This window comes from Diceros bicornis, chromosome 36, assembly GCF_020826845.1.
Source record: "Diceros bicornis minor isolate mBicDic1 chromosome 36, mDicBic1.mat.cur, whole genome shotgun sequence".
Taxonomy (NCBI): domain Eukaryota; kingdom Metazoa; phylum Chordata; class Mammalia; order Perissodactyla; family Rhinocerotidae; genus Diceros; species Diceros bicornis.
The window spans coordinates 32,817,325-32,843,072 of NC_080775.1; the positions used below are offsets into that span (position 1 = coordinate 32,817,325).

Below are 25,748 nucleotides of genomic sequence, written 5' to 3' on the forward strand. Positions count from 1 at the left end.
TTGCTATTGTTCTCTCTCTAAGAGATTGCTAGAGCTGCTGAGTTGCTTTCCATTCAAGCACAAAGGTATTTATTTATAAATTTAGTGAGATATGTTTTAGTATTTCTATATTCTTTTACAGTTGCAAAGGGATCTAAAATCATCTCAGTTATTCATGTGACATTTGATAAGTTCCTACTTAGTCAAAGGCACTATTGTGATGCAAGTCTTTATCACAATAAGAAACGTAGGTGAACATTAGCTTTTCTAATGAAATACAAGAATGAAATAGAGAAAAATAGTTCACCTAAAGCCACAGTGAAAGAGTCTGGCCCTAAGCTGGGAGTTTCTGCCTCCAGGACTAATGCTTGAATCAAACCAGGATGCAGTCAAAAGTTTACCTTTCTACTGGCAATTTCCACCTCACTTTAAAATAGTTTTTTCTTTGAATTAATAATTATTTTACAAAGAGAGCACAGAAAATACATTGTCATCATTCCCTAGTAAAAGCTCCTGTTCTTTACAGCAGGATATACAGATTTTCTAACCTTTAAGAAAAGTATTGCGACCATTACCTTTCTATATTAATAGCGTTCCTCCCTGCCTCTGCATCCCTCTAACCCTCTTTCATTCTTCCTTTAATTATTTGGATTTTCTGGGGAAAGTTTTTTGTACGTGAATTAACATGGCTACAGCAGTTCTTCAGTCACAGAATCTTAGATACAAAGTCTACATTTTGATATTACTAATAAGAACAATGAGTTCATGTAGCGTCACACACAGCGAGCTCATTTCCTCTGCTCACCCTGCATTATTTCCCTCTTAAGCCCACACTCAACCTGGCGAAATAATGATCTAACCTATCTGTTTGGAACACATCACTTTTTTTTTTCCTTTTAATTTTTCCGAGGACCAAATGAAAATCAATCAAGAATGAGAAATATCTGAATATCTGGGAAATCAGGTTACCTAAAATTCTTTTCATGACCAAATCCTACTGTCTCCACTCAGCACCAGGAAAACCTCCACTCCTGCTATTCTCAGCACTCGTGCCACTTGTTTGTGATCCCAAAAGGCCCAGATAAGCTGGAATCAGGTAAGGCTCTGCCTAGAGAAAATATTGATATTCCTAGTGCTTAATAACTAAGTTGTTCTCCCTATAAGAATAATATCTGAACTCAAAAACTCTTAAGCATAATTATTCAATCTTTAAGATCACCACATATTTTTAGAACTGCACAAAAAGTACTACACAAAATCATTATAAATATACTGCATTTCTATTAGGCTGACAGATAATGAAAATAAACTGTGAAATGATGTTACGTTAGTAATATACAAAAGCAACGACTAAACCGGTCATTTTAAACTCTGCTCTCATCTAACAACAGTGGTCCCAAGAGATGAGTCCTGGGAAAAGAATATGTAGAATTTTTAGAAATACGGCTTACTATTTGCTCTTAACAGGACTGTGTGGAAAATGTCTACAACAATCATAATGAAATTACCAAGACAATAAAACCACTCAGCTGGGATGACAGGGACTAATAGGAATAGTTTACCATAGCCCTTAAGAGCAGAATTTTGGCGTCAGACTGCCTGGGCTTGAGTTCTGGCTGCACTAATATGCTGTCACCCTGGGCAGATGCTTAACTTCTTAGTACTCAGAGATTTCCTCTTCTGTAAAGTGGGGATAATAAAAGTACCCACACTTCATGAGGATGTGGTAAAGATTAAGCATAATCCAGGAAGGCACGTGGCACAGTGCCTGGTACATGAGTAAACAATCAGTAAACATTAGCTAGTATTTTAAGTACTGAGAGGAGCAAAATGGAAGCATTTTCAATATATTACATACATAGGAGAATAAAGCTAAGAGACAAAAAAAAAAGCACTGATTATGATTTTAAAATCAAGGTTTTTAAAACCAACTATTTAACTCAGGTAGCAGACCACGTTTGTGATGGTCATTAGAAGTTAGGCTGGAACTCTCAAAAATCCTGACACTGATATGTGACAATGCACAAATTAATCTCTTAGTGAAACCTTCATTTACCCCCTATGTTTAAAATGAGAATAGCATTCCAGCAAACTAAATAAAGTCTCCTGCTCCCACTCTAAGTCTGAGAAATGATAGGAAAGATACTTTCTAATACTTCAATGTTGGCAATAGCCCTTAGTCTTGTAGAAATTGAAAGAAGATGGAGAGAAGACTAGATAGCGTAGAAAAACAAAACTACAGACCAAAACGCCCAAAAGAAAGAATTGCTACAAGGAGACCGTGGGAAAAGAGTGGAGGAAGACAGGTGAGAAGGGGCATACACTGAAAGCTGGACGGCACACTGCAGTTGGCAAAGCCAGCTAGGTCGTCAGAACAAAGCGCGTCTGAAGCCAGGCAACAAGCAGCACGTGTCCTGAGAGCAGGCGGTGCCCCCGGAGGAGGGGACCTCATACCCAGGAGTCTACAGCAGCACTCACCTCAGAGCACCGCCTAGGCTCCCCCATTCCCACCTGAGAAAGGCACTGGGAAATCAAGGAGATGTGTCACCCTCCAACTGACAAGATTTGATAATATCAAGTATTGGTGAGTGGTAGAGAAACAGGTCTTCTTAGACTCCGCTTGCAGAAGAACAGGCACTTTAGAGGGCAAGCGGGCAATAAATGCACACACTCTGTGACTCAAGACAAGCATCTGCACTTGTGCACAACAGAAGCAAGAGCTGTATTAGTGGAAAAACTAACACCGTGGAAACAACCTAATATACATCAGGGAGGAGAGTTTAACACAATGAGGTAGAGCCTTATAAAATATTACGTAGCAGTTTAAAAAGAATGAAGTAGATCTCCATGTACGAACACAAAAAAATTAGCAAGATATACAACTGAATTAAAAAAAGTTAATAAGTATAAATAGCATTATGATTTTCAAAAGTTTGAAAAATCACATTAAAAAGAAAACAAAACAATATTCTGTATTGTATTTATCTCTGTACACAGACATAATTCATAGGAGGGAAAAGAGTCAACCGAATGATAACAGGGATTACCTCTGTGAAGAGGAAGATTGAGGAAAAGATGTGGAATGTTCAAACTTTTTCAAGAATGCATTTATGTATCATTTAGAACTAAGTTTTTCACTGAGTAGCTGATTACCAGGTCTGGGGATGAAAATGTACAAGATAAGTCTGGAACATCCTGACATCCTAGATAGCAAGAAAGCTATCAAGGATGACTAGGATCATATCAAAAAGACTCTGGAGCCAACTAACCAAAGAGAGGCAATTTACATTTTAATAAAATAAGACAGTGAATAGAAACAAATCAAATATATTTAAGTCTATAAATTCATCATGATATATTAAAAAAAGATAACTGGTCACTTTCTGAGGGTGACAGCAAACCAACTCACTATCTTGACAAGTGGATAAAGAAAAGGAAAGAAACAAGCAGTTATTTTGCCTTTTCTACACGAACTTTACCACTGGGTAACCAAACAGCAGATGAGGGGAAGCATGTCTTTGTAAAATTATTTCAGATGAAAAATGAAAACAAAATGACAGAATTAAAGTGACACAGCTTTACAAAAGTCAATAAACTAAAAGATGTCAGTATTCAGCATCAGTGGCTGCTTACATCAAAAAAAGAGTGAAAAATCAGACCTTATGAAAGAACAAAACAGCTAGTTTTGCCAGAGGGAACCAACCTGAGTCTGAGTAAGCCCCTGGAGGGCCAATTTGCAGGAAATACGACGACAAAGGAACATATTTAAATGTGCCTCATGCATGTAATTGGCAAAATCCAGACGTGGGGATCCCTACATATACCTCAAGAGAGCCACCCTTACAGAACACAATTCAGCACAAGGAGCCTGGCCCCAGTGTGTATCTGAAAAGCAGATGACGCATGGTCTTTAAGCCGAGAGCTCTCCCTTTCTCCCTTTACATCACCTCACGCTGCTGTCTTGTTTTTCTGTTTGCGTCCTTGCAGACCTTCTTGTCTTTCCTGCAGATACCCCGGCTGCACTCAATTACAACTTTTTCTAAAAGCCATGAAAACCTGAATACAGTTTACTGAGCATTTCAGCATTCATCATCCGTCACTTTGTGGAACATTTAGATTTCACACAAAAAAGATCCTTCATTAGCCTGACAGACAACTTTACTTCTTTAAAGGTTAAGATGGCCCTCAATTTTCTGAAATCTTCAAAGAAGGTTAACACATTACCTGGGGATTGGGGAATCTTTATGATTTACATATTTCTCTTACAATGAGAAAATGAAGGACAATTCTATGTGTGATTATATACAACTAGAGATGTCGGTGATGGTATAGCATAAAATACACCTTCACACAACCAAAGTTATATTAGGAAGTACTGTCTTCTCTAAGGTAGCCACCAAATTAATTCATCTTCTGATGAGTCTAAGACTACACAGCTGAAAGAGGGAGAAAGTACATTATCTTGGTAAAAAAAAAAAAGAATAATTACGAAATTAACTGAGGTAGGGATTATCTAACCAAATTGTAGGAAAAGAGCTATCTTATTAGTACCAGATAACCACCTGTGTGGGGGAAGCAAGCATTTTAGTCAAGGACAAGTGCGTAAGAACCTCAGGGCTAATCAAACGCAAACAGCTGCCGGCACAGCTTTCGGGCAGCAGTATCTCATACATGCTGACTATTTAAGGGCAAACAGTGTTCTAAGTGCTAAATGCATTTAAGAACTAGGAAAGATACACGTCTTTTCTTTTAGCAGCTATTGGCCACTAAGATAAAAATAACCTCTCAAAGTACATTAAACAATTCTGGCACTAAGTGAGACTCAAATACTCAGAAGTAAAACCAGGTCTATCTATTAGGGATTGCTGGCACATCATCAGTCTCTACTCTGAAGTCTTCTCACTGTATAATCTTCTCTCCCCTTCCTTTCATCTTTTTCAATCTACTTTTCCTAGTGCTCTAGGCAATTTACCAGTCTCTTGTCACAGAATATTTCTATAAAACCATATATTGGAAAATGGAAATGTAGAGCTGAAAGGGGCCTCCAAAGGTCAGCTGACCCCACCCTCCCTACTTTACAGTGAAGGAATCCAATGAAGTAATTTACTCAGGCAACAGAACATGTTAAGGGGACTAGAATCTCCTGATTTCCAATCTATCTGTTGTTCATACAAATGATTCAGAGAGGGTTGCTTAAAATTTAAAAAGGGGTGGAAGTCAGGAATCAAGACCTAAGGAATCAAGAAAGAATGAGAAGGACCATGAAGGCTAAGGATCATTTTTCTGAATATTTTCAATATTTTATGAATACTGTGTCAAGAGTTTGCGATCAGTCCTGGGAAAGTAAAATAGCATAACCTCCAAGGGTAAAAAAAACTTGATCCTACAAAAAGGCAGTTTCAACCTGACAAATATATTGCAGATTTGAAGAATGACAGACACACTTAATCGCATCCATTAGCAAGCGTTCAGTTGAGCTGGCCAGCTTCACATAAGGATCTGTTTAAAGAAGAAAACCTACACAAGCTGGATGGCCTATAGGGAGTTATCACGGGAAGTTTTCACCTGGATACAGCAAATGTTACTGAACACTTACTATGACTTACGCTTCGAGCACTGCAGTAAATACTTTATATACAGCATCTCACTTCATCTTAACAACAGCAATATGAGATAGGTATTGTTAACACTCGCATTTAGATTTACTATAGGGACAAAGTCCTTTTGGCACCAAATGAAAAATAGTTGGCAGCCAAATCACAGAAGTGTGTAAAGATATTCCCAGAGGAACAAATTACTCCACTCTGATATTTGAAAAACTTATAATTTTCAATCAATTTTAACAGTATTTTACTTCTTACTCCTAATTGTTTTCTTTAAAAAATAAATTTCACTACTTGGAGTAGGAAATATGGGCAGTTATTCAACTACTGTTTCTTACTGTTTTTCTTAAATGTTTTAAAAATTATTAATGGAGCTTTAATACAGCTCTACAATATGTCAAGTAAATTATTAATTTATTTCCTTTAATTGAGATTACCATGTAGAAAACAATTTTTAAATAGAAATTCTATTCACTGTAAAAGAAATGTATGGCCTCACATTAGAAACCCTGTCTCAATCGCCTACTGTGTAATCATATCTCAACTCTATGAATGAATATGTCAGATTACAGCAAAAAAATAATTTGGTTCAAGATTTTTAAGCCTCCTCTTACCCAAGGATTCTGCACCCATTCCAGTGCAATCTAAACACATTCATCTCCCAGAAGGAAAATAAATAAATAAATAAGAGCAGAATAATGAAAGAGAAAAGAAAGACACGATACGGAAGATCCACTAAGACCAAAGTTGGTTCTTCGAAAAAAATCCAACAAAATACCCAAACCTCTAAAAGTGATCAAGAAAAGAAAGATGCAAATAAGCAATATTATGAATGAAAACATTATTCCAGATGGGGATTAAAAAGAAAACAATACATTAACCAAGTAATCAACATTAACATCATGAGTAAGAAGTCACGTTGACATCATTTACTCCTGACATTCTATGAGGAGAAGAGCACATCACTGCGTGGTATTCTTCCCCAAAATCCATTATCTCAGTCTAATCATGAGAAAACACCAGACAAACTAAAATTGAGAGATATTCTACAAAATTCCTGACCACTACTCTTTTAAAAAAGTCATGAGAGACAAGGAAAAACTAAAAATTCTCAGAGTGAAGGAGACCACAGAAACACGACAGCTAAATGCAATGTGGTGACTTGGACTGGAGCCTAGGACAGAATGAGGACATCAGCTAAAAAACTGGGGAAATGCAAATAAAGTCTGTAGTTTAGCTAACAGTATTGTACCAATGTTCATAAACACTGGTTTGTGTTGTAAGACAGTAATATTGGGGAGCAGGGTGAAGGGTGTACAGGAACTCTCTGTATTAGCTTTGCAACTCTTCTGTAAATCTAAAATTACTCCAACTAAAAAGTTTTTTAAGGAGAATACTGTCAACAGAAAAGATAATTCACAACTGACAAGAAGAAATACAAGTTTGACTAGTCTTAAGACTATTGAAAAAACTGCATCAGTGTTAAAAATCTGATTAAAAAAAAGTCTTCTTAAAAAGAAACCCTAGACCCAGAAGGTTTTGAAGGGAGTTTTACTAAACACTCAGAAATTGATCATCCAAATTTTATACAAACTCTTCTACTCAAAAGAAAAAGAGGGAGGGCCGGCCCCGTGGCTTAGCGGTTAAGTGCACGCGCTCCGCTGCTGGCGGCCCAGGTTCGGATCCTGGGCACGCACCGACGCACCGCTTCTCCGGCCATGCTGAGGCCGCGTCCCACATACAGCAACTAGAAGGCTGTGCAACTATGACATACAACTATCTACTGGGGCTTTGGTGGAAAGAAAAAAAAGAAAAAGAGGGAATACACCCTAATTCATCCTACAAGGATGAGCCCGATACCAAACCCAAATAAAGACATCATGAGAAAGAATAACTACAGGCCCATTCCAGTCACAGATATAGATGCAAAATTCTAAATAAAATATTAGCAAATCAAATGCAACAATGCAGAAAAATTATAATAGACAACAACCAACTGGGTTTTATCCCAGTTATGCAAGGACAGTTTAATATTAGAAAATCCATAAATGTAATTCACCACATTAACAGATTAATAGAAAAAAACCATATGATCACGCAATAGAAATAGAAAAGTCATTTTATAAAATTCAACACCAGTTCAACTTAACTTCATTATTCTGATAAAGAGTATCTATTAAAAAACTAGAGGAAGCATCATCTTAAACGAGGAAATGTTACACATGTAACCTTTAAAGTCAGGAATGAGACAAAGATGCTCACTATCCATCACTTCTCTTCAACATCGCTTTGGAGGTCCTAGCATGCACACACACACAGGAAAGGAGGAAACAAAACTATCATTATTTACAGATTATGATAGTTTACATAGAAAACACAAAAATACGTACAAATTATTAGAAATGACAGAATTTTACAAGGTGGCTGAATATAAGATTTATATACAAGAGTCAGTTGTATTTCTATATACTAGCACAAAACAAATAGAACAGGTAATTATACAGAACAAACTTTTTTAATAGTATCAAAGAATACCAACTATCTCAAAATAAATCTAACAAAAAGCATGCAGGACCTTTAAAGATAAATTTATAAAAACTTATTAGGAGATATTAAAGAAGGCATAATAAATAGATAGATATACTATGTTTGTGCATAGGAAGATTTAATACAGTGAAGGTGTAGATTCTCTCCAAACTAACTTACAGATTCAATTCAATTTCAATCCCACGGAAAAATGTTTTAAAGGTAACTAGGGTGATTATAACACGTATATGAAAGAGGAAAGGGTCAAAGAGCAGCAAGAACACTTCTGGCTTATGGAGGGCAAACTTGTCTTACCAGATATAAAGACTTATTAAGCTACACTAATAAACACAGTGAAGTGCTGGCATAAAGACAGACAAACTAACAAATGGAACAGAAAATAGCCTTGAAATGGAACCACATTTATAGGAAACTTTGATATCTGTATGACGTCAGAACAGCGGGGAAAGTAGGAAGAGTTCAAAAAACGGAGCTGTGAAGTCACAAATATTTTTTCCATTTGTCACTTAACTCTTGCCTTTGTTTATCATGTTCACATGCAAACAGAAAGAGGATGCTTAAGTCATGACTGTCTTGCTGTTGAGTTATAATTTCAGAATGAATAAAAACTTTACCAAGTATTTTTATGTGGGGAGGCTCCACAGCTCCATCATCTTCCCAAAGAAATATAAAAGATTACCCAAAAAATGATGAAAGCCACTGTACTTAACAAATATTAAGGTACAACCAAACTATTAGTAGTTACTTATGAGGAGAGGAAAGGAAGTCTTAGGTAAAAGAAAGAAAACAGGGATATGCACATTTTATGCACTGTTTAAACTTTCAAAAAATATTTTTTAGTTTTGAAATAATTATAGACTCACAGGAAGTTGCAAAAATAATATAGAGTGGTCCTCTGTACCCTTCACCAGGTTTTTCGCCAATGGTAACATCTTACATAACTATGGTATAATATTAAAACCAGGAAATCGACATTGGTACAATCTATAGACCTCACTCAGATTTTGCCAGGTTTTACACATAATCGTTTGTGTATGTTTGTGTGTGTGTAGTTCTATGCAATTTTATCACATGTCTAGATTCATGGCACTGCCACCACATTCAAGACATAGAACTGTTCTATAACCATAAAGGCACTCCCTTATACTACCACTTTATAGTCTCACACCAACCACTAATCTGTTCTAACTTGTAAGAAGAATATACTTTTAAGTATTCTTAATACTTATGTAATAAAGAAATCCAGAGGATAAAAGGAGACACTCCAATAACAGCTTTACAGAATAAGTGGAGAGAAAATTATTCAGTGTAGAACAGTACTTCATAAGTGGTGGTCTGGACTGGATGCATAAACATCATCTGGGAGCTTTGTAAAAATTTAAGTTGCTACTCTCCCTAGAATGTAATTCAGTGGCGATGGGGGGGACTCAGATATCTGTGCTTTCAAAAAGCTCCCCAAAGTATGTACGTATGTATGTGTGTGTAATATTATATATATGTATGTATGCAGATATAAATGTATGTACCTGCATATTACATGTGCATACATACAATCTTAAACGCACAGAGAATTTCTATTAGAAAATACTTTAAAATCCTCAGTAGTGATTTCCTTTAAATAACAAAACTGAAGGTACTGGGGGAAAAGTAAAAGGTCTTTTACTTTTTTCTTTTTAACCTTCTGTACATTTTTAATTTTCTAAAATCAGCATATATTACTTTTATAATATTTTTGTAGAAAGATTATGCTTTTAAACATTCCCCACATAAGCCTGATTTTCAGTGGCCAAATCTGAGAAACCACTAGTAAATAGTAACACTCTTTAGACACTTGTAGAGAATATCTAGGAACTCATGGATGAATATGGGGAAAGGGAATTGTGAGTAAGTAGACAGGAAATGAAATCTGCAACACATTTTACCAGATCTGAAAAGATTTTATTCTGTAAGTCTGGTGGAGCTCTTTCCACAAAAAAGTTGTAGGTATGCACAATAAAACATTTCTCTGTTAGCAGCAATGGCAGGGAGATACAACTTGAGCAAACTATTTTTAAGAACACATAATATATGGGTAAAACTATAGACTTAAGGACCAAAATGACCTAAGTTCTAATTCTCATCCTGCCATGTACTAGTTATATGACATTAATTTCATTACCCTCTCAAGTCTCATTTTCCCCATTTGTAAAATGAGCCTATAATAATATTCACCATCATATGCTGTTCTAAGGATCAGACCAGATTACAAATGGGGAGTATCTACCACAGTCACTCATCCATGTAATGGAAGTTATATCTGGCCATATTAGCTGAAATGACAATGGGTAAATAGACGTTAAAGCAACACAGTGGAAAGACCCAAATTGGAGGTTTAAAGGTATGGAGTCTCTTTCCCCAGCTATATCAAGTTCAATAAGTCATTTCTCCTTCTTGAAGTTTAATTTACTTACTTATAAATAAAACTTGTCCTGCCTCCTTAAGATCAAATAAAGAAATATATGTGAAAACACTAGAATACTCAAGCTATTCATCAAGCTAAAGTATTGGAGCTAGGAGTGGAAGAAATATTCTGTGGATAAAAAAGATAGGCATAACAGATTAAGAATTAGAAAAACCCAGATTTGAATCCCTGGAATTAACAAGATGGACGCTGGGGGCCAGCCCTGATGGCCTAACGGTTAAAGTTTGGTGCTCTCACCACTTCGGCGGCCTGGGTTCGGTTCCCAGTTGCAGAACCACACCACCATCTGTCAGTAGCCATGCTTTGGCAGCGGCTCACAGAGAAGAACTAGAAAGACAACTAGAATATACAACTATGTACTGGGGCTTTGGGAAGCAAAAAAAAAAGGGGGGGGGGGAAGATTGGCAACAGATATTAGCTGAGGGCAAATCTTTCCCAGCAAAAAAAAAAAAAAGCCTGTAAAAAAAAAAAAGAAGATGGAGGCTGGAGTCATACCAGCCTTGTTAGAGCACCACCAATGACTTCTCTGTTTGTAAAATGGTAAACAGTACCATCCTCCTCGGGCTGTGGATTAAATGGGATAATGCAGGTAAAGCTTTTAGAACTCTGCTTGGCACATAGTTCCCATATTTAATTTTTATCACTATTATTAAGCCTTAGTTTCCTTAGCTGTAAAATTTGGGATAATATCTACCTAACAGAATAGACATGAACATAAATGGATATTAGTAAAGCATGTCACACAACAGTTTAATGGAAGCTGATTATAACACTAAGACAAGCTGACCTAACATCTCTGACCAGATGTCTGTCTTTTCCAGAATTAATATACTATAGTTGTATTATTTTTCTTATACAGTTAGATTTTCTTTAACTTTTCATCAGATTCATTTTTAACAAGCTAACAATGACACAAGAAAAATTTACTAGGTTGGGACAAAATTGTATTAAAAGAGACATTTCATAAAAGTATACTTGGAAAGTTGTGACAATATTTTCACTACACAATATAAAATAGCCGAATTCCAAGTCAAGAAAAACGTTAATATTTCTTAGGAAATTATATTAGAACCTATAAATCTTGTTGGGAGTGTTCTTTCAGTTAATCATAGTTTGGCAGAGAAAAGAGGAAGGAAAAGAATCGTTCCACCCTACTGTGTCATTATTGCCTTTTCTCTCCACCTTGCTGTCTTTGGAAACAATGGAATCATTAAAAGGATGAGTGACAATTTGTTAAAACCAAGTTACTAATTGCTACCATCTACTTTCTATTTGGTATTAACACTAAATTTTAAAACATTCTCTTATCCTCTTTTGTGGCTTTTTTTTTTTTAACCCCTCATTTCCTACTAGGAGTCCCATAGTAAGAACAATGCTTTACTTTTTTCCCTCACATAAAAAACTCCATATTTGGGTCATCTTAACGAAAGCAGATTCAGATGGAGTGGTCATTATCACATTGCAATTCACTAGTCGAGATAATTCCTACAATATCAGTTCCAGTAACCTGAAATTTATTACACAAACATCTGTGTGACTGATTTTTAGTACTTTTGATTTCCCGAAGCTTAAGTCTAGTAAGAATCTTTTAGGGGCCGGCCCTATGGCTTAGCAGTTGAGTACGCACGCTCCACTGCTGGCAGGCCGGGTGCGGATCCCGGGTGCGCACCGACACACCGCTTCTCTGGCCATGCTGAGGCCTTGTACCACATACAGCAACTAGAAGGATGTGCAACGATAACATACAACTATCTACTGGGGCTTTGGGGAAAAAAAGGAGGAGGATTGGCAACAGATGTTAGCTCAGAGCCGGTCTTCCTCAGCAAAAAGAGGAGGATTAGCATGGATGTTAGCTCAGGGCTGATCTTCCTCACCAAAAAAAAAAAAAAAAAAAGAATCTTTTAGGCCAGAGCTGACCCAAGGATGTTCTATTCTGGACGCCACAGGAAAACTTTCTTTGTCCCAAACTCGATTTACACAGCTCTTAGGCAAAGAGTCAACCACTGTGGTCCATGAGTAGCATGGGAAGCTATTTTTCCCATAAATTTTCTTACTATAATAGGCAAGTTATCGATTTAACACTGGGGCTAAGAGGTAACCAACTAATTCAAAGAATCTGTTTTCTTAAATAGGTTATCTTCATCAGGATTTAAACTGAGACAATATGTTCAAACAACTCAACACTGCCTGAAACCGAGAGGTTTCAGAACTGAAAAACAAGTCACTTCCTTCAGGGACTTATTTATTCACTAAGCATATTTAGGCTATAAATAAAGATCAAAGACCTGCCAAAAAAAAAAGATTATAAAACAATTTTAAAATGTTGGCATTAAGATGGAAAACGCGGCTCGTTACAGTAAGACAAGGCCTATGTCCAGTCAATAGCCATGCTACTGTACACTATTTTAAACTATTTCAAACAGCAAATTAGAATTGACTCAAGAAGATGAACGTCAGTACTCACTTTTTAATTTCTCGGAGGAGCATTCGGATAAGGATGGTCTGAAGTGGTTCAACCATCAATTTCCTCCACATATCCAATGCTAGCTGTCAGGAAAAATAAAAATCGTCCAGGCTGAATTACTAAGTATTTGTTTTTAACATTTGTCGAAGACTTAAAAAAAAATACCCATCAAGAGAAGTGTTTATAATTAATATTTCAAAATTCAAATGAAAACTGAATAGACATAAGGAAAATAAATTTCTAATTTAAAATGACAATGACCATCATATCAGACTTGTACAAAGAACAGAATTAAGGTTTTATCATTAATTAAAAATCTTACAGAAATAACTGATTTTTATAAAACCTTAATTTATCGATTGCTAAATGCCCAGTATTATGGAGGGGCTACAGACACCAAGGTTATAATAGAAACAAGGGAGGTATGTTAAATAAAATAATGTGATTTGGCCGTCAGCTGCTTTTTTAAATTACAAAATCTCTCATACAAATATAAAAGGGTAAGTCAACTTAAAGAACAAAAAAACAAAACACCCCTCTATTCACCACCCAGTCTGAGAAATACAACTTTACCATTACCATTGCCTCAAATGTCCTTCTCCTTTCCCCTCAGAAGTTATCTCTATATCCTGAATTTTGTGCTAAATCATTCCCTTGCTTATAATTCTACCAAATGTGTAAGTATTCCCCATACAATATTTTTGAAGCTGACCATTTCTGACCTTGATAACAAAATCACATTGCATCCTCCTCCATGTATGATTTTTAAAATTTTAACTTTGTTATTGAAATCCATCCAAACTGAAAGATATGGCTGTAGTTCAATCATTGACATTGCTATATAGTATCCTATTGTATGAATACACCATGATTTATTTTTCCTTTCTACTGCTGATGACATGTTTGTGATTCCAGTTTTTAGCTGCCAAGATAAATGCTGTCTACTCTTGTATAAATCTTCTGGTGAACATAAGCAAGATTCCCTGATACACACCTATGAGTGGAGATGCTGGGCTATAGGGTTGGGCACACATGCAGCTTTACTAAATAAAGTCCAACGGTTAATTTATACTCATACAAGCAATGGACAAGAGTTACCATTAGTCAACATCCCTGACAACAACTGGTACCGCCAGGCTTTAGTCAAGCATTGCCAATCTACTGGACGTAAAATGGTATCTCCTTGTGATTGTCACTGGCATTTTCTTGAATGAGGCTGGCATCTGTTTATATGTTTATCGTGCATCTCAGTTTTTTTTCCTTGAAATGACCATCTCTTTTGTCCATTTTTCCATTAATGTTTGTCTTGTTCTTAATGAAACCTAGGATTCTTTATATATTGTAGAAATTAATCCCTTAACAGATTTACACATTGCAGTTTGTCATAGTTTGTGACTTGACTATGAGTTTCTTTATAGTGGTCTTTTAGTAAAAATATATTATGTTTAATGTTCTCAAATTTATCAATCTTTTCCTTTATCATTTGTATTTTTTGTGTCTTTTAAAAACTCCTTCCCTATCCTAAGGTCATAGGAATATGTGTATTCTATACTGTCTTCCAAAAGTTTTCAAGTTTTGCGATTCACAGTTAAGCCGTGAAACTCCAATATATTCTTCCTATACAGAGTACAGATTATTCCAGTATCAAAAATTGATTGCTCCTGTTTCCAACTTAACTGCATCCACACAAGCATAAGTCTGTTTTTAGCCTCTTGATTCTGTTTCTCCGGGGTAACTTTATTCTGATCCATTGGTTAATTCCATTTCAAATAAGTAAAAGCATCTGCCTTCCCACAAAGAACATCCTTCAAGTTTTGCCTTCTTTTTTTTCTTTTTAAATAGCATGAAAAGGGTTAAAAAGGCAACACATAAGAAAATGGGACCTTACAGCTGTGGTGGAGGCAAACTGGTAAAGCCTTTTGAAAGGCAAGTTGGCAAGGCTATTAAATTCAGGATGTACTTTGACCCAGAAAATCCACTTCCAGGTACCCACGTTACAAAAATTTCTGCTCATGTGCAAAGAAATATATACCTAAATATCACTCCCTGAGCGTAAGATTTTTGTCTACCTTGTTCACTACTGTATCCTAGCCTATAGAACAGTGCCTGGCACACAGAGGGATTCAAAATACATTTAATAAATGAACAAATAAACAATGATGTTCACTGCAATATTGTCTGTAACAACAAAAACTGAAAACTAAGGGGAATAGTTTGATAGTTATATCCCTAGTACAGAATATAAAGCTCTCACAAAAAATAAATTTAAGTGAAAAGTCTCCTAGACACGTTAACAAAAAAAAAAAAGGCAAGAAATACAAGCTATAGGACTTAATGTATGGTATGATACCATTAATTTTTAAAAAATAAAATCAAAATCATTATGTGTGTATGTATATTTATATGCAAATGCACAGGTAAAATTCAGGAAAGATATAAACCAAATTGTTTATAGTGATTTCCTCTGGGAAGAAGAGTGGACTTGATGGTGTTGGTGATAAGGGATGATTTTTAAGTAAAATATTCACTTATAATCCTACTAACTAAAGTAACTACTGTTAAGATTTCAGTATTTCCCACTAATCTGTTTCTCTATATCCTTTTTCCCCTACATTTTATTTCTATTAAACGTATAATGTTGTGCCCAAATTTTTTCATAAACCATTTTCCCCTTTGTTCAAGTTTCTATGAACTATTTCCTACTACTAATTTATCCATTTACCTAACTTTATAACAAAATCATACTGTATATATTCTTCTATGTATGATCTTTATTGTTCGATATTGGAAATTTAGATTGTTTGCCCATTAGTCACCTTTACTAACAATGATTGCAAGGAATACTTTTAAACACTTTAACTGTTTTTTCCATATTTGATATTTTCACAGTACAGATTACTAAAAATGGGACTAGCTGGTCAACAGGCATTGAACATTTTAAAGTCTACTGAAGGACGCCACCAAATTTCTTTCTAAAAGGATTATTCAATTTAAATTTCTACTAATGCTGCATCTTAGCTGTTTATTTCCTTCATTAACACTCATCACAGTTTAACATTAATCTCTCTACTTATTTGGCATCTGCTTCCCCAAGAGGACGGGGACCTTCTTTCTCTTCACCATTGTATCCCCAATGTCTGGCTACTCAGTAAATACGTATTACATGAATCAACAAACATTATATTAGAGTACTTCTTTCCCAATTACTATACGCATTATATAATTTTCCACATTTAAATTTGCACTATACCTCAAGAATTTGAGTGAATTACTTGACCTGCACACCTCATTGTTTTACTCTGAATTTCTTTACGTTTCAAAGTTAAAATAAATTTGTTATATCCATCAATTTCTATTTCCTCTCTTTCAGGCTCTCTTTTAAGTCCATATCCTTTGTACTTTTTAACTAGAGTCTCAACATTTTCTAAATACTTTTTATGAGCTTTTTCACATAGCAGAACTATTAACCTCTATCATTCATTCATCCATCATTAATTTAATTATTAAAATAACACTCATCACATCTTTCCTATTCTTCTCACCTATCCGAATTATTATTATTAATATTACAGTATTTTATTTTTATTACAGTATTTTATTTACCTAACATTTAGGAGGTTTTAAATCTTGACAATTTTAAGATGGTCACCTCAGTGTCCTTAAAAAAAGGCCAGTGAATCAAATTACCTCAACCCATAGAAACATTCTTATGTTTGCCAGTCATTTAAAGAATGCCCCTACCTCTCCTATTTCCATAAGTGGTTCATTCATATCTACACCACCATAGCCGTACTGAAGGTCAGCTTCTGTCAGTTTATTCTTCTTAATAAACTGGGTATTGAGATACCTGAAAAACAAACATGATATCACTGGACACTATGTCAAAATGAGTAGGAAGACAGATGACTTGCAACTTTAGAACAATAATTTTAGGGTTCTAAATCAACTACAGAATAGTTCAGTATTATATCCAAAAGAAACTAATTATGTAGAAATTAGAAATATAATAAAAAAAGATAAAAATTATCAGCCCAACTCTCTGCAAGGCCCTAAGAGACAATTTAAGACCTCTAGAATAGGAAAACCCCCTATTACCCCAGTGTCACTTGACAAAAACCTCAAGGATTTTGCTCTAAAAATCCCAATACTCTCATAGCCTAACAGCTCCTATCCAACGTCAGACCTTCTACAATCCGATTTGCTCATTCCCAGATTCTTCTTGGTAAGTCAAGATATGTTCACTTTGCAAAGAATTAAACAGAAAATGATTAAAAGATCCAAGTCAAGTCAGTTCTCTAATTTATATTTTACCACCAGGAAAAGATGTTAACTTTTCATTTTTAAACAACAATAAAAAAAGATCACAATCAGGAGGTAAGAAAAGGGAAGAGATGTTACGGAGAGTAACAAGTATGGGCAAAACTGACAGATTTCAGATCACTTTGTCTACCAGAAGAAACTAGCTTTGTAAAGAAAACATTTCAACATATTCTAAGATTGACAACTGTGATGAACTCTAAGAGTTACTGAGATGTCCTAAAATTTAGAGTCCTAAAATCAAATAAAATGTGTAGAAAAGGGCCTGTAATATTCAAGTACTCACTTTTCACCATTCCAGATTTCACTAAAATGCCTTTAATGCTCACTACCTAAAACTACTCATTTGAAAGGCTCTGCCAATGTGTTAAATAGCTATTGACAACACAAGTATTTGGTCAACAACCACAAAATCTCTATATTAAAACACACACTTTCTAATGTTCACTGCATCAAATGAAAGGTCAACTTAACATTTACAGACAACTGAAACTGAAAGCAAAAATAACAAAAATTTCAACCACATAACTCCATCAACAATTCCAGGAGATGATGAAAAGTATAACTCCTGGAATTAGCTCCAAAGCGGCACAGCCACAGCCATCTACACAAGTTTCACTCCACTTCAAGCCTGCAGACTCCAAGGCTTACACCCTTGGTGCTCCATCTGACAGTCTCCTCTGGCCATGGGTTACAAAGTCATATCATCTTCCTTTGAAATGCCATTTACCCTACCCTTCCACTCTCACTGTAACCCTCATTTCATGCTGGGTTTCCAACTGTGCCTTCGAGCTGAAGAAAGTGGAATAGAATGGAGAGACAGAAGTGAAAGCCAGAAAGAGAATGAATAGCCTCTGAATAGAATCTATTTCACCTGAAATACAACATCAGGGACAGCGCCTGAAATTTTACTGTGGAGATATTTTAATCTCTGGCCTCTGTCATTAAGGTCTCAGCTCAAGCACACCTCTCTCAGGCTAGATCTGACCCCAATCCAAATTAACCTTAACTTCCCACCTCCAGTGAGGAACTGTCTAATACACAACTGTTTTATTTTCTTCCCAGTAGTTGCTACTATGTGAAATAATCCTATTCTTTTATTTACTTGTTTTGTATGTCATCTCCTCTCTGGTATATAAGGTCTACAAAGCAAGGACGTTGTCTTGTAGACAGCATCCAGAACAGTAGTGGGCAAATATGAAATCCTCAAAAAACACTTCTTTGATGAATAAAGGATAAATAAATGGGTAACATTCCAGACAGCAGGGATAGCAAAAGCTAATATTAGAAGACAAACTTGGAAAGCAGCCTGGAGACAGAACATAAAAGCCACGAATGCCAGGAAATAAACTAACACTTGTTAGTAATCACTAACATTTATTGAGCTCATATCACGCGTCAGACATAGCCCTAAGCATTTATATGGCTGAATACTATGAGGTAGATAGATGTGGTACTATTATGATTCTCATTTGATATATAAGAAAATTGAGCTTAGACAGCTGAAAGAACTTGCCAAACATCAATCTGCCAGTAAGTGGCAGAGCTGGTACAGAAACTCACGAGTTCTCCCACTCTCATTTGACAAGCATTGACGGAGTGTGTACTTTATGCCAGGTACCATGCAAAGCACTGGGACAGAAGAATGAAAAACAAAAGTGTGGTCTCTGCCCACACAGAGCTTACACGTCTAGTAGAATATACAAACACAAACAAATGTAATATTTCAACAACGATATCTGCTCCCTGAGTAAAGGGAACTTAAATGTCATATCTCTACCATTTCTATGGGTCTTTCTATATGGATCCTTTGTTCCAAATCAGTTCCTTTTTTGGTCAGTGGTATTATGGCCCTCCCAGTCATCCCACCTAAAACACTAGAATCATTTATCTCATCCTTCCATTTTACCTCCTTTAATCAGGTGGTCTTCACGTCTTCCTAAACTATTCATCATTCCCTCCCATTACTTCCCTTTTCACTTCCAGTACAATTTACTTTCCCTCTGCGTGGATCATGTGCAACGCTCTCATGATTGGTTTCTATTTCCCGTTTCTCGCATCTCCAATTCATCTAAAAATTCTGCTTTCGTGATGTCACTTCCCTATTCAGAATCCTACACTAGCTCCCTTACACCTACTTACACCTAAGCGTAAACTCCTTAGCATAGTGGTGTGTTCACCCTGAAGAAGCAGCTGCTAAATCTGCAGAGGTCTGGATTCACTAATCCATTCCAAAGATCTGTATGTGTATTCCTGGGCCCTACACTGTTTTAGTGGAGCTTTATTTATTTGTACCCAGTAGGACAAGGGTATAAATTCTCTTTCCCTCAGGGAATAAAATTTAAACGAACTTACATTAACTATATCTTTCTCTTTCCAGATTTCTACTCTTGATAGTTTAAGCTTGATAAACAAGCTTTTAAAACAATTTAAAGATATAAATTAAAAAGTAAACAGTGCAACTTTTCATTTTGATATGGATACCATTCTTAATTTCTCAGTCACTGTAGGATTTTACAATCAAATTTATTAATCACGTATTTGTTTTAAAATAAAGACATACGTTCTAGGAAACCATAAAAGAAAATAGCTTCCAATAACTTCTTAAAATAGTTTATTCTCTACCACACAGGCAATACCTGATTGTTCTGCTCAGGTAAAATGCAGTAGTACATGTTCTTATAATTTATTTTGTCAACAAAGTGGTTAACAAGTATCCTTTGGTTTTCCGGAGTATTAGTAGTAACACAATTAATAATAGTATTTGACAAGAAATAACAGCCTAAGGTAGCTTTTTTTTTTCTTTTTATTGAAGTAACATTGGATTATAATATTATATAGATTTCAGGTGTACATCACTATAATTCGACTTCCTTATACACGACATCGTGTTCACCACCAAAAGTCTAGTTGCCATATGTTACCACACAAATGATCCCCTTCACTCTTTTTGCCCTCTCCCCATCCTCCTCTCCCTCTGGGAACCACCAATCTGTTCTCTGTATCTGTTTGTTTGCCGTTATTTTTTTTAATCCTCCACACATGAGTGATATCATAGAGTACTGTCTTTCTCCATCTGACTTATTTCACTTAGCATAATACCTTCAAGGTCCATCCATGTTGTCGCAAACGGCAAGACTTCATCTTTTTTTATGGCTGATTAGCATTCAATTGCGTATATATACACTACATCCTCTTTATCCATTCATCTGTTGATGGGCACTTAGGTTATTCCACGTCTTGACTACTGTAAACAATGCTGCAATCAACATAGGGATGTATATATCTTCTCAAATTAGTGTTCTCGTTTTCTTTGGATAAATACCCAGAAGTGGAATAGCTGGATCATATGGTAGTTCTGTTCTTAATTTTTTGAGGAATCTCCATAGTTTTCCATAGTGGCTGCACCAATTTACATTGCCACCAGCAGTATACAAGGGTTCTCTTTTCTCCATATCCTCACCAACACTTGTTATTGCCTGTCTTTTTAATTATAGCCATTCTGATGGGTGTGAGGTGATATCTCATTGTGGGTTTGATTTCCATTTCCCTAATAATTTGTGATATTGAACATCTTTTCCTGTGCCTGTTAGCCAGCTGTGCATCCTCTTTGAAAAATGTCTCTTCAGATCCTCTGCCCATTTTTTAATCAGGCCATTTGTTTTTTTGTTGTTGAGTTGCATGAGTTCTGTATATATATTGTGGATATTAACCCTTTATCGGATGTATGATTTGCAAATATCTTCTCCCAATCAGCAGGTTGTCTTTTCGTTTTGTTGATGATTTCCTTTGCCGTGCAGAAGCTTTTTAGTTTGATCTAGTCCCATTTGTTTATTTTTGCTTTTGTTTCCCTTGCCTGAGGAGAAATATTAAAAAAAATACAGCTAACACTGATGTCAAAGAACATACTGCCTATGTTTTCTTCTAGGAGATTTATGGTTTCAGGTCTTACATTCAAGTCCTTAATCCATTTTGAGTTAATTTTTGTGTATGGTGTAAGATAATGGTCTACTTTCACTCTTTTGCATGTGGCTGTCCAGTTTTCCCAGCAGACTGGGAAATTTATTGAATAGACTTTCCTTTCTCCATTGTATGTTCTTGGCTCCTTTGTCAAAAATTAGCTGTCCGCAGATGTATGAGTTCATTTCTGGGCTCTCAACTCTGTTCCATTGATATGTGTGTCTGTTTTTCTGCCAGTACCATGCTGTTTTGATTATTATGGCTTTGTAGTTCAACTTTGAAAGTAAGGAGTATGATACCTCCAGTTTTGTTCTTTTTTCTCTGGATTGCTTTGCCTATTCAGGGTCTTCTGTGGTTCCACACAAATTTTAGGATTCTTTGTTCTATACCTGTGAAAAATGTCATTGGGATTTTGATAGGGATTGCACTGAATCTGTAGATTGCTTCAGGTAATACGGGCATTCTATGTTAATTCTTCCAATCCATGAGCATGGAATATCTTTCCATTTCTTTGTGTCTTCTTCAATTTCTCTACACAATGTTTTATAGTTTTCAGAGTACAGGTCTTTCATTTGCTTCATTAAATTTATTCCTAGGCATTTTATTCTTTTTGTTGTGAATGTAAATGGGATTGTTTTCTTGATTTCTCTTTCTGCTAGTTCACTGTTAGTATATAGAAACATAAGTGATTTCTATATATTGATTTTGTACCCTGCAACTTTAATGTATCCATTTATTATTTCTAATAGTTTTTTGGTGGATTCTTTAGGGTTTCCTATATATAGAATCACATCATCCACAAATACTAACAGTTTTACTTCTTCCTTTCCAATTTGGGTGCCTTTTATTTCTTTTCCTTGCCTAATTGCTCTGGCTAGGACTTTCAATACTATGTTGAATAAGAGTGGCAGGACTGGGCATCCTTGTCTTGTTTCTGTGTTCTCAGAGGGAGAGCTTCCAGTTTTTCACCATTGAATATGATGTTAACTGTAGATCTGTCATATATGGCCTTTATTATATTGAGGTACTTTCCTTCTATACTCATTTTATTGAGAGTTTTTATCATAAATGGATGTTGAATCTTGTCAAATGCTTTTTCTGCATGAATTTTATTCTTCATTTTGAACCATCCTTGCATCCCTGGAATAAATCCTACTTGACTGTGGTGTATGATCCTTTTAATGTACTGTTGTATTTCGTTTGTTAATATTTTGTTGAGGATTTTTACATCTATGTTCATCAGCAATACTGGCCTGTAATTTTCTTTTTGTGTTGTCCTTGTCTGGTTTTGGTATCAGGGTAATACTGGCCTCACAGAATGAGTTAGGAAGTGTTCCGTCTTCTTCAGTTTTTTGGAATAGTTTGAGAAGGACAGGTGTTAAATCTTCTTTGAATGTTTGGTAGAATTCACCAGAGAACCCCTCTGGTCCTAGACTTTGGTTTTTTTGTGGAGGTTTTTGATTACTGTTTCAATCTCCTTACTAGTGATCGATCTAATTAGATTCTCTAGTTCTTCTTGATTCAGTTGTGTAAGGTTGTATGATTCTAAGAATTTACTCATTTCTTATAGGGTATCCAATTTGTTGGTGTATAGCTTTGCATAGTAGTCTCTTATAATTCTTTGTATTTCTGTGGTATTCGTTATAATTTCTCCACTTCCATTTCTGATTTTATTTGAGATTTCTCCCTTTTCTCTTAGTGAGTCTAGTAAAAGTTTGTCAATTTTGTTTATCTTTTCAAAGAATCAGCTCTTAGTTTCACTGATCTTAAGTCTCTGTTTCATGTATTTCACTGTGATTTTTATTATTTCCTTCCTTCTACTGACTTTGGGCTTCACTTCTTCTTCTTTTTCCATGATGACGACGTCACTCTCAGCTTAAGGTAACTTTGAAGCCTATAAGAAATCAGGAATTTCAATCTATCTTGGAAAATTCCATTAAAAGACTTGTTCTCATGCTAATACCTACTGGATTTTCAAGAGTTGTTAGTTCTCAAGTTAATATCTTAAATACTCCACTTCAAGGGCCAGCAGGGTCTAAACAGATATGTAGTACTAGGAAAGGTAGGGCAGGAGTGTCATTATTTTTCTTTATAATCAAAATCCTTACGTCACCTAAGCTAATGCATATCCATCTTATAAATCAGAGTAAAGAAGAGGCTAGAAATTACTTCATAAGAATAATACTGAAAAACATCTTTAAAACCAAACTGATTTTTTTCCTTTACATTTCTTCACATAGATTTCTTTGTAGACTATGATAACAACACAAGAGATAGCCTAGATAACCTGACTACCCAACAAGTAAAGACTATTATGCAGTTTTCATCCAATTACTGCCAACTAGATCCTCTTTGAAAAGGATCTCACCGCCTCTTCTACCAATATAATTAAATAAATAACGATCAGTCACATGATGCCAACATCTCCGAGGTCAAACAAAATACTCTGTAAGTGAACCATCAGTTCTCAGTTTTTGCTATAAACAGTGGAAAGTTACTAAATGATTTTAGACAGTGATCAAATTTGCACTTTAGAAAAGATAACATTAGAAGTTTACTAAATGGAATAAATTAGAAATCAAAGGCTGGGAGACTGGTTACAGGGCCTTTGTCATAACAGTTTAGGTGAGAAATGATAAAAAGCTTGAACTATAATAGCAATGCAAAGGAAATAATGAATTTTAGAGATATTCGGAGGATTCAACCATCAGGGGTCAGGTAGAGGGGATAACCGTAAGTGATGGATAACTGAGACTTCTGGCAGGTACGTCTGGGTATACCATACTATCATTAATTAGTAATCCTGGGACAGTGTGTGCATAAAAGATAACGAGCTCAGTTCTGAACATCTACAGTAGTACAATGTACCCATGCAACATCCTGGAGGTATAGGCAGCTAGGTAAAAATACTCCTCTGAAATATACTCTGTAGACCACCTGGGATAGACATATATTTTGGTGATTATCAATATACAGGTTGTAGCTAAAACCAGTGATAATTGAGCTCATCCTGGAAAGAATATGTAGTGTAAGAAAAGGGATGAAGGACCGGCCCCGTGGCTTAGCGGTTAAGTGCACGCGCTCCGCTGCTGGTGGCCCGGGTTCGGATCCCGGGCGCACACCAACGCACCGCTTCTCCGGCCATGCTGAGGCCGCGTCCCATATACAGCAACTAGAAGGATGTGCAGCTATGACATACAACTATCTACTGGGGCTTTGGTGGAAAAATAAATAAATAAATAAAATTATAAAAAAAAAAAAAAGAAAAGGGATGAGAATGGAATCTACGTGAGTGACTAAAACAGTGTGTCTAGGACGAGACTAAGGTAGAATGAAGAAATTAAACGGGTTTAATCACACTGATCTCGGTTTAAATTCTGCTCTTGTGATTTTTTAACTGAGTGGCCTTGAGCAAAGTCAATTAATTTCTCTGATCCTTGTTTCCTCAGCTATAAAAATGGAGATACCAACTACCTCATATGGTTTTACATATCATATATTGCAACATTCAATAAAAGCTCATTAATGTTCTAATTTAATAGTATTAATTGAAATAGTACCAAATTAATTGATTTTGGTAAACAGAGATGCAGGAGAACCAAGAGAATTGTGTCCTAAAAAACTAAGAAAGAATAGAAAAACAACTTAGACCTTAGTAAAATGTTTCTGCTAAGAGGGCTCCCACTGCATGGCACATAGTCTAAACACTCTCTCGTCGTCTATATCCCAGGGGCCCAAGCTCCTCAGCAATGCAGAGGCATGCACACACTCGCACTCTTACCCTTCGAATTCCCCCAACTCTCCCCCACAGTTTAGCTAGGGAATTCTTAAAGTTCTATTTACGACTATGCCACTTTGGTGGATGAGGGAAAAAAATCATCAAATGTCAGGATGTTTAGTGTATACCAAACACTGTTTTATAAAAGCCGAGGCCATGGTAAACCTTGTGCTTGTCACCAATTGCTGGTTTCTGGTTTTATTACACATTGCTCTTCTAAGAAGAAGTAAAAGCTACTGGCCATTTAGAAGCAAGCTTCAGTTTCTAACATAGGCAACCTACAGTGAGTAAACTCCAGCGCTGTTATAAAAACCTAAGGGATCATGAACCAGTGAAGCAAAGGACAAATACGATAAGAGAATCAAGCCTTGGCCCCAACACGGTATTCCCACAACGCACGGTGTAACCGTGCAGACAATGCTCTGAGACCCAGCTCCACTCCCAATTCTCCCCAATGAGAAAAGGAGGCAAGGGTCCATGTGTGGCCCTGGCCACAAGGCACAGGGCTAAATTATCCATCACAGGCCACAACCCCTTCAAGAACAGACACCCTAGGTCCCAGGGTGAAAGGCCCAGGTGCTGATGTCACTATTCCTTCTTTAACCACTATTCTTCAATACACAGGTGTCTGCCTTATGT

The 25,748-nt window shown here is 36.0% G+C and overlaps 1 protein-coding gene across 3 annotated transcripts in view; it reads right to left on the reverse strand.

The window, feature by feature from the left end:
• The window catches only part of CUL2 (cullin 2), a 92,458-nt gene that overhangs the window by 29,339 nt on the left and 37,371 nt on the right, over window positions 1-25,748 (reverse strand). For all 3 annotated transcript variants that reach the window (XM_058532768.1, XM_058532767.1, XM_058532770.1), the window contains exons 5-6: window positions 16,796-16,901; window positions 13,055-13,137 (exon numbers count right to left, since the gene is read on the reverse strand). In XM_058532768.1, coding sequence (XP_058388751.1) covers window positions 13,055-13,137; window positions 16,796-16,901 — 189 coding nt within the window. The remainder of the gene's footprint in view (window positions 1-13,054; window positions 13,138-16,795; window positions 16,902-25,748) is intronic.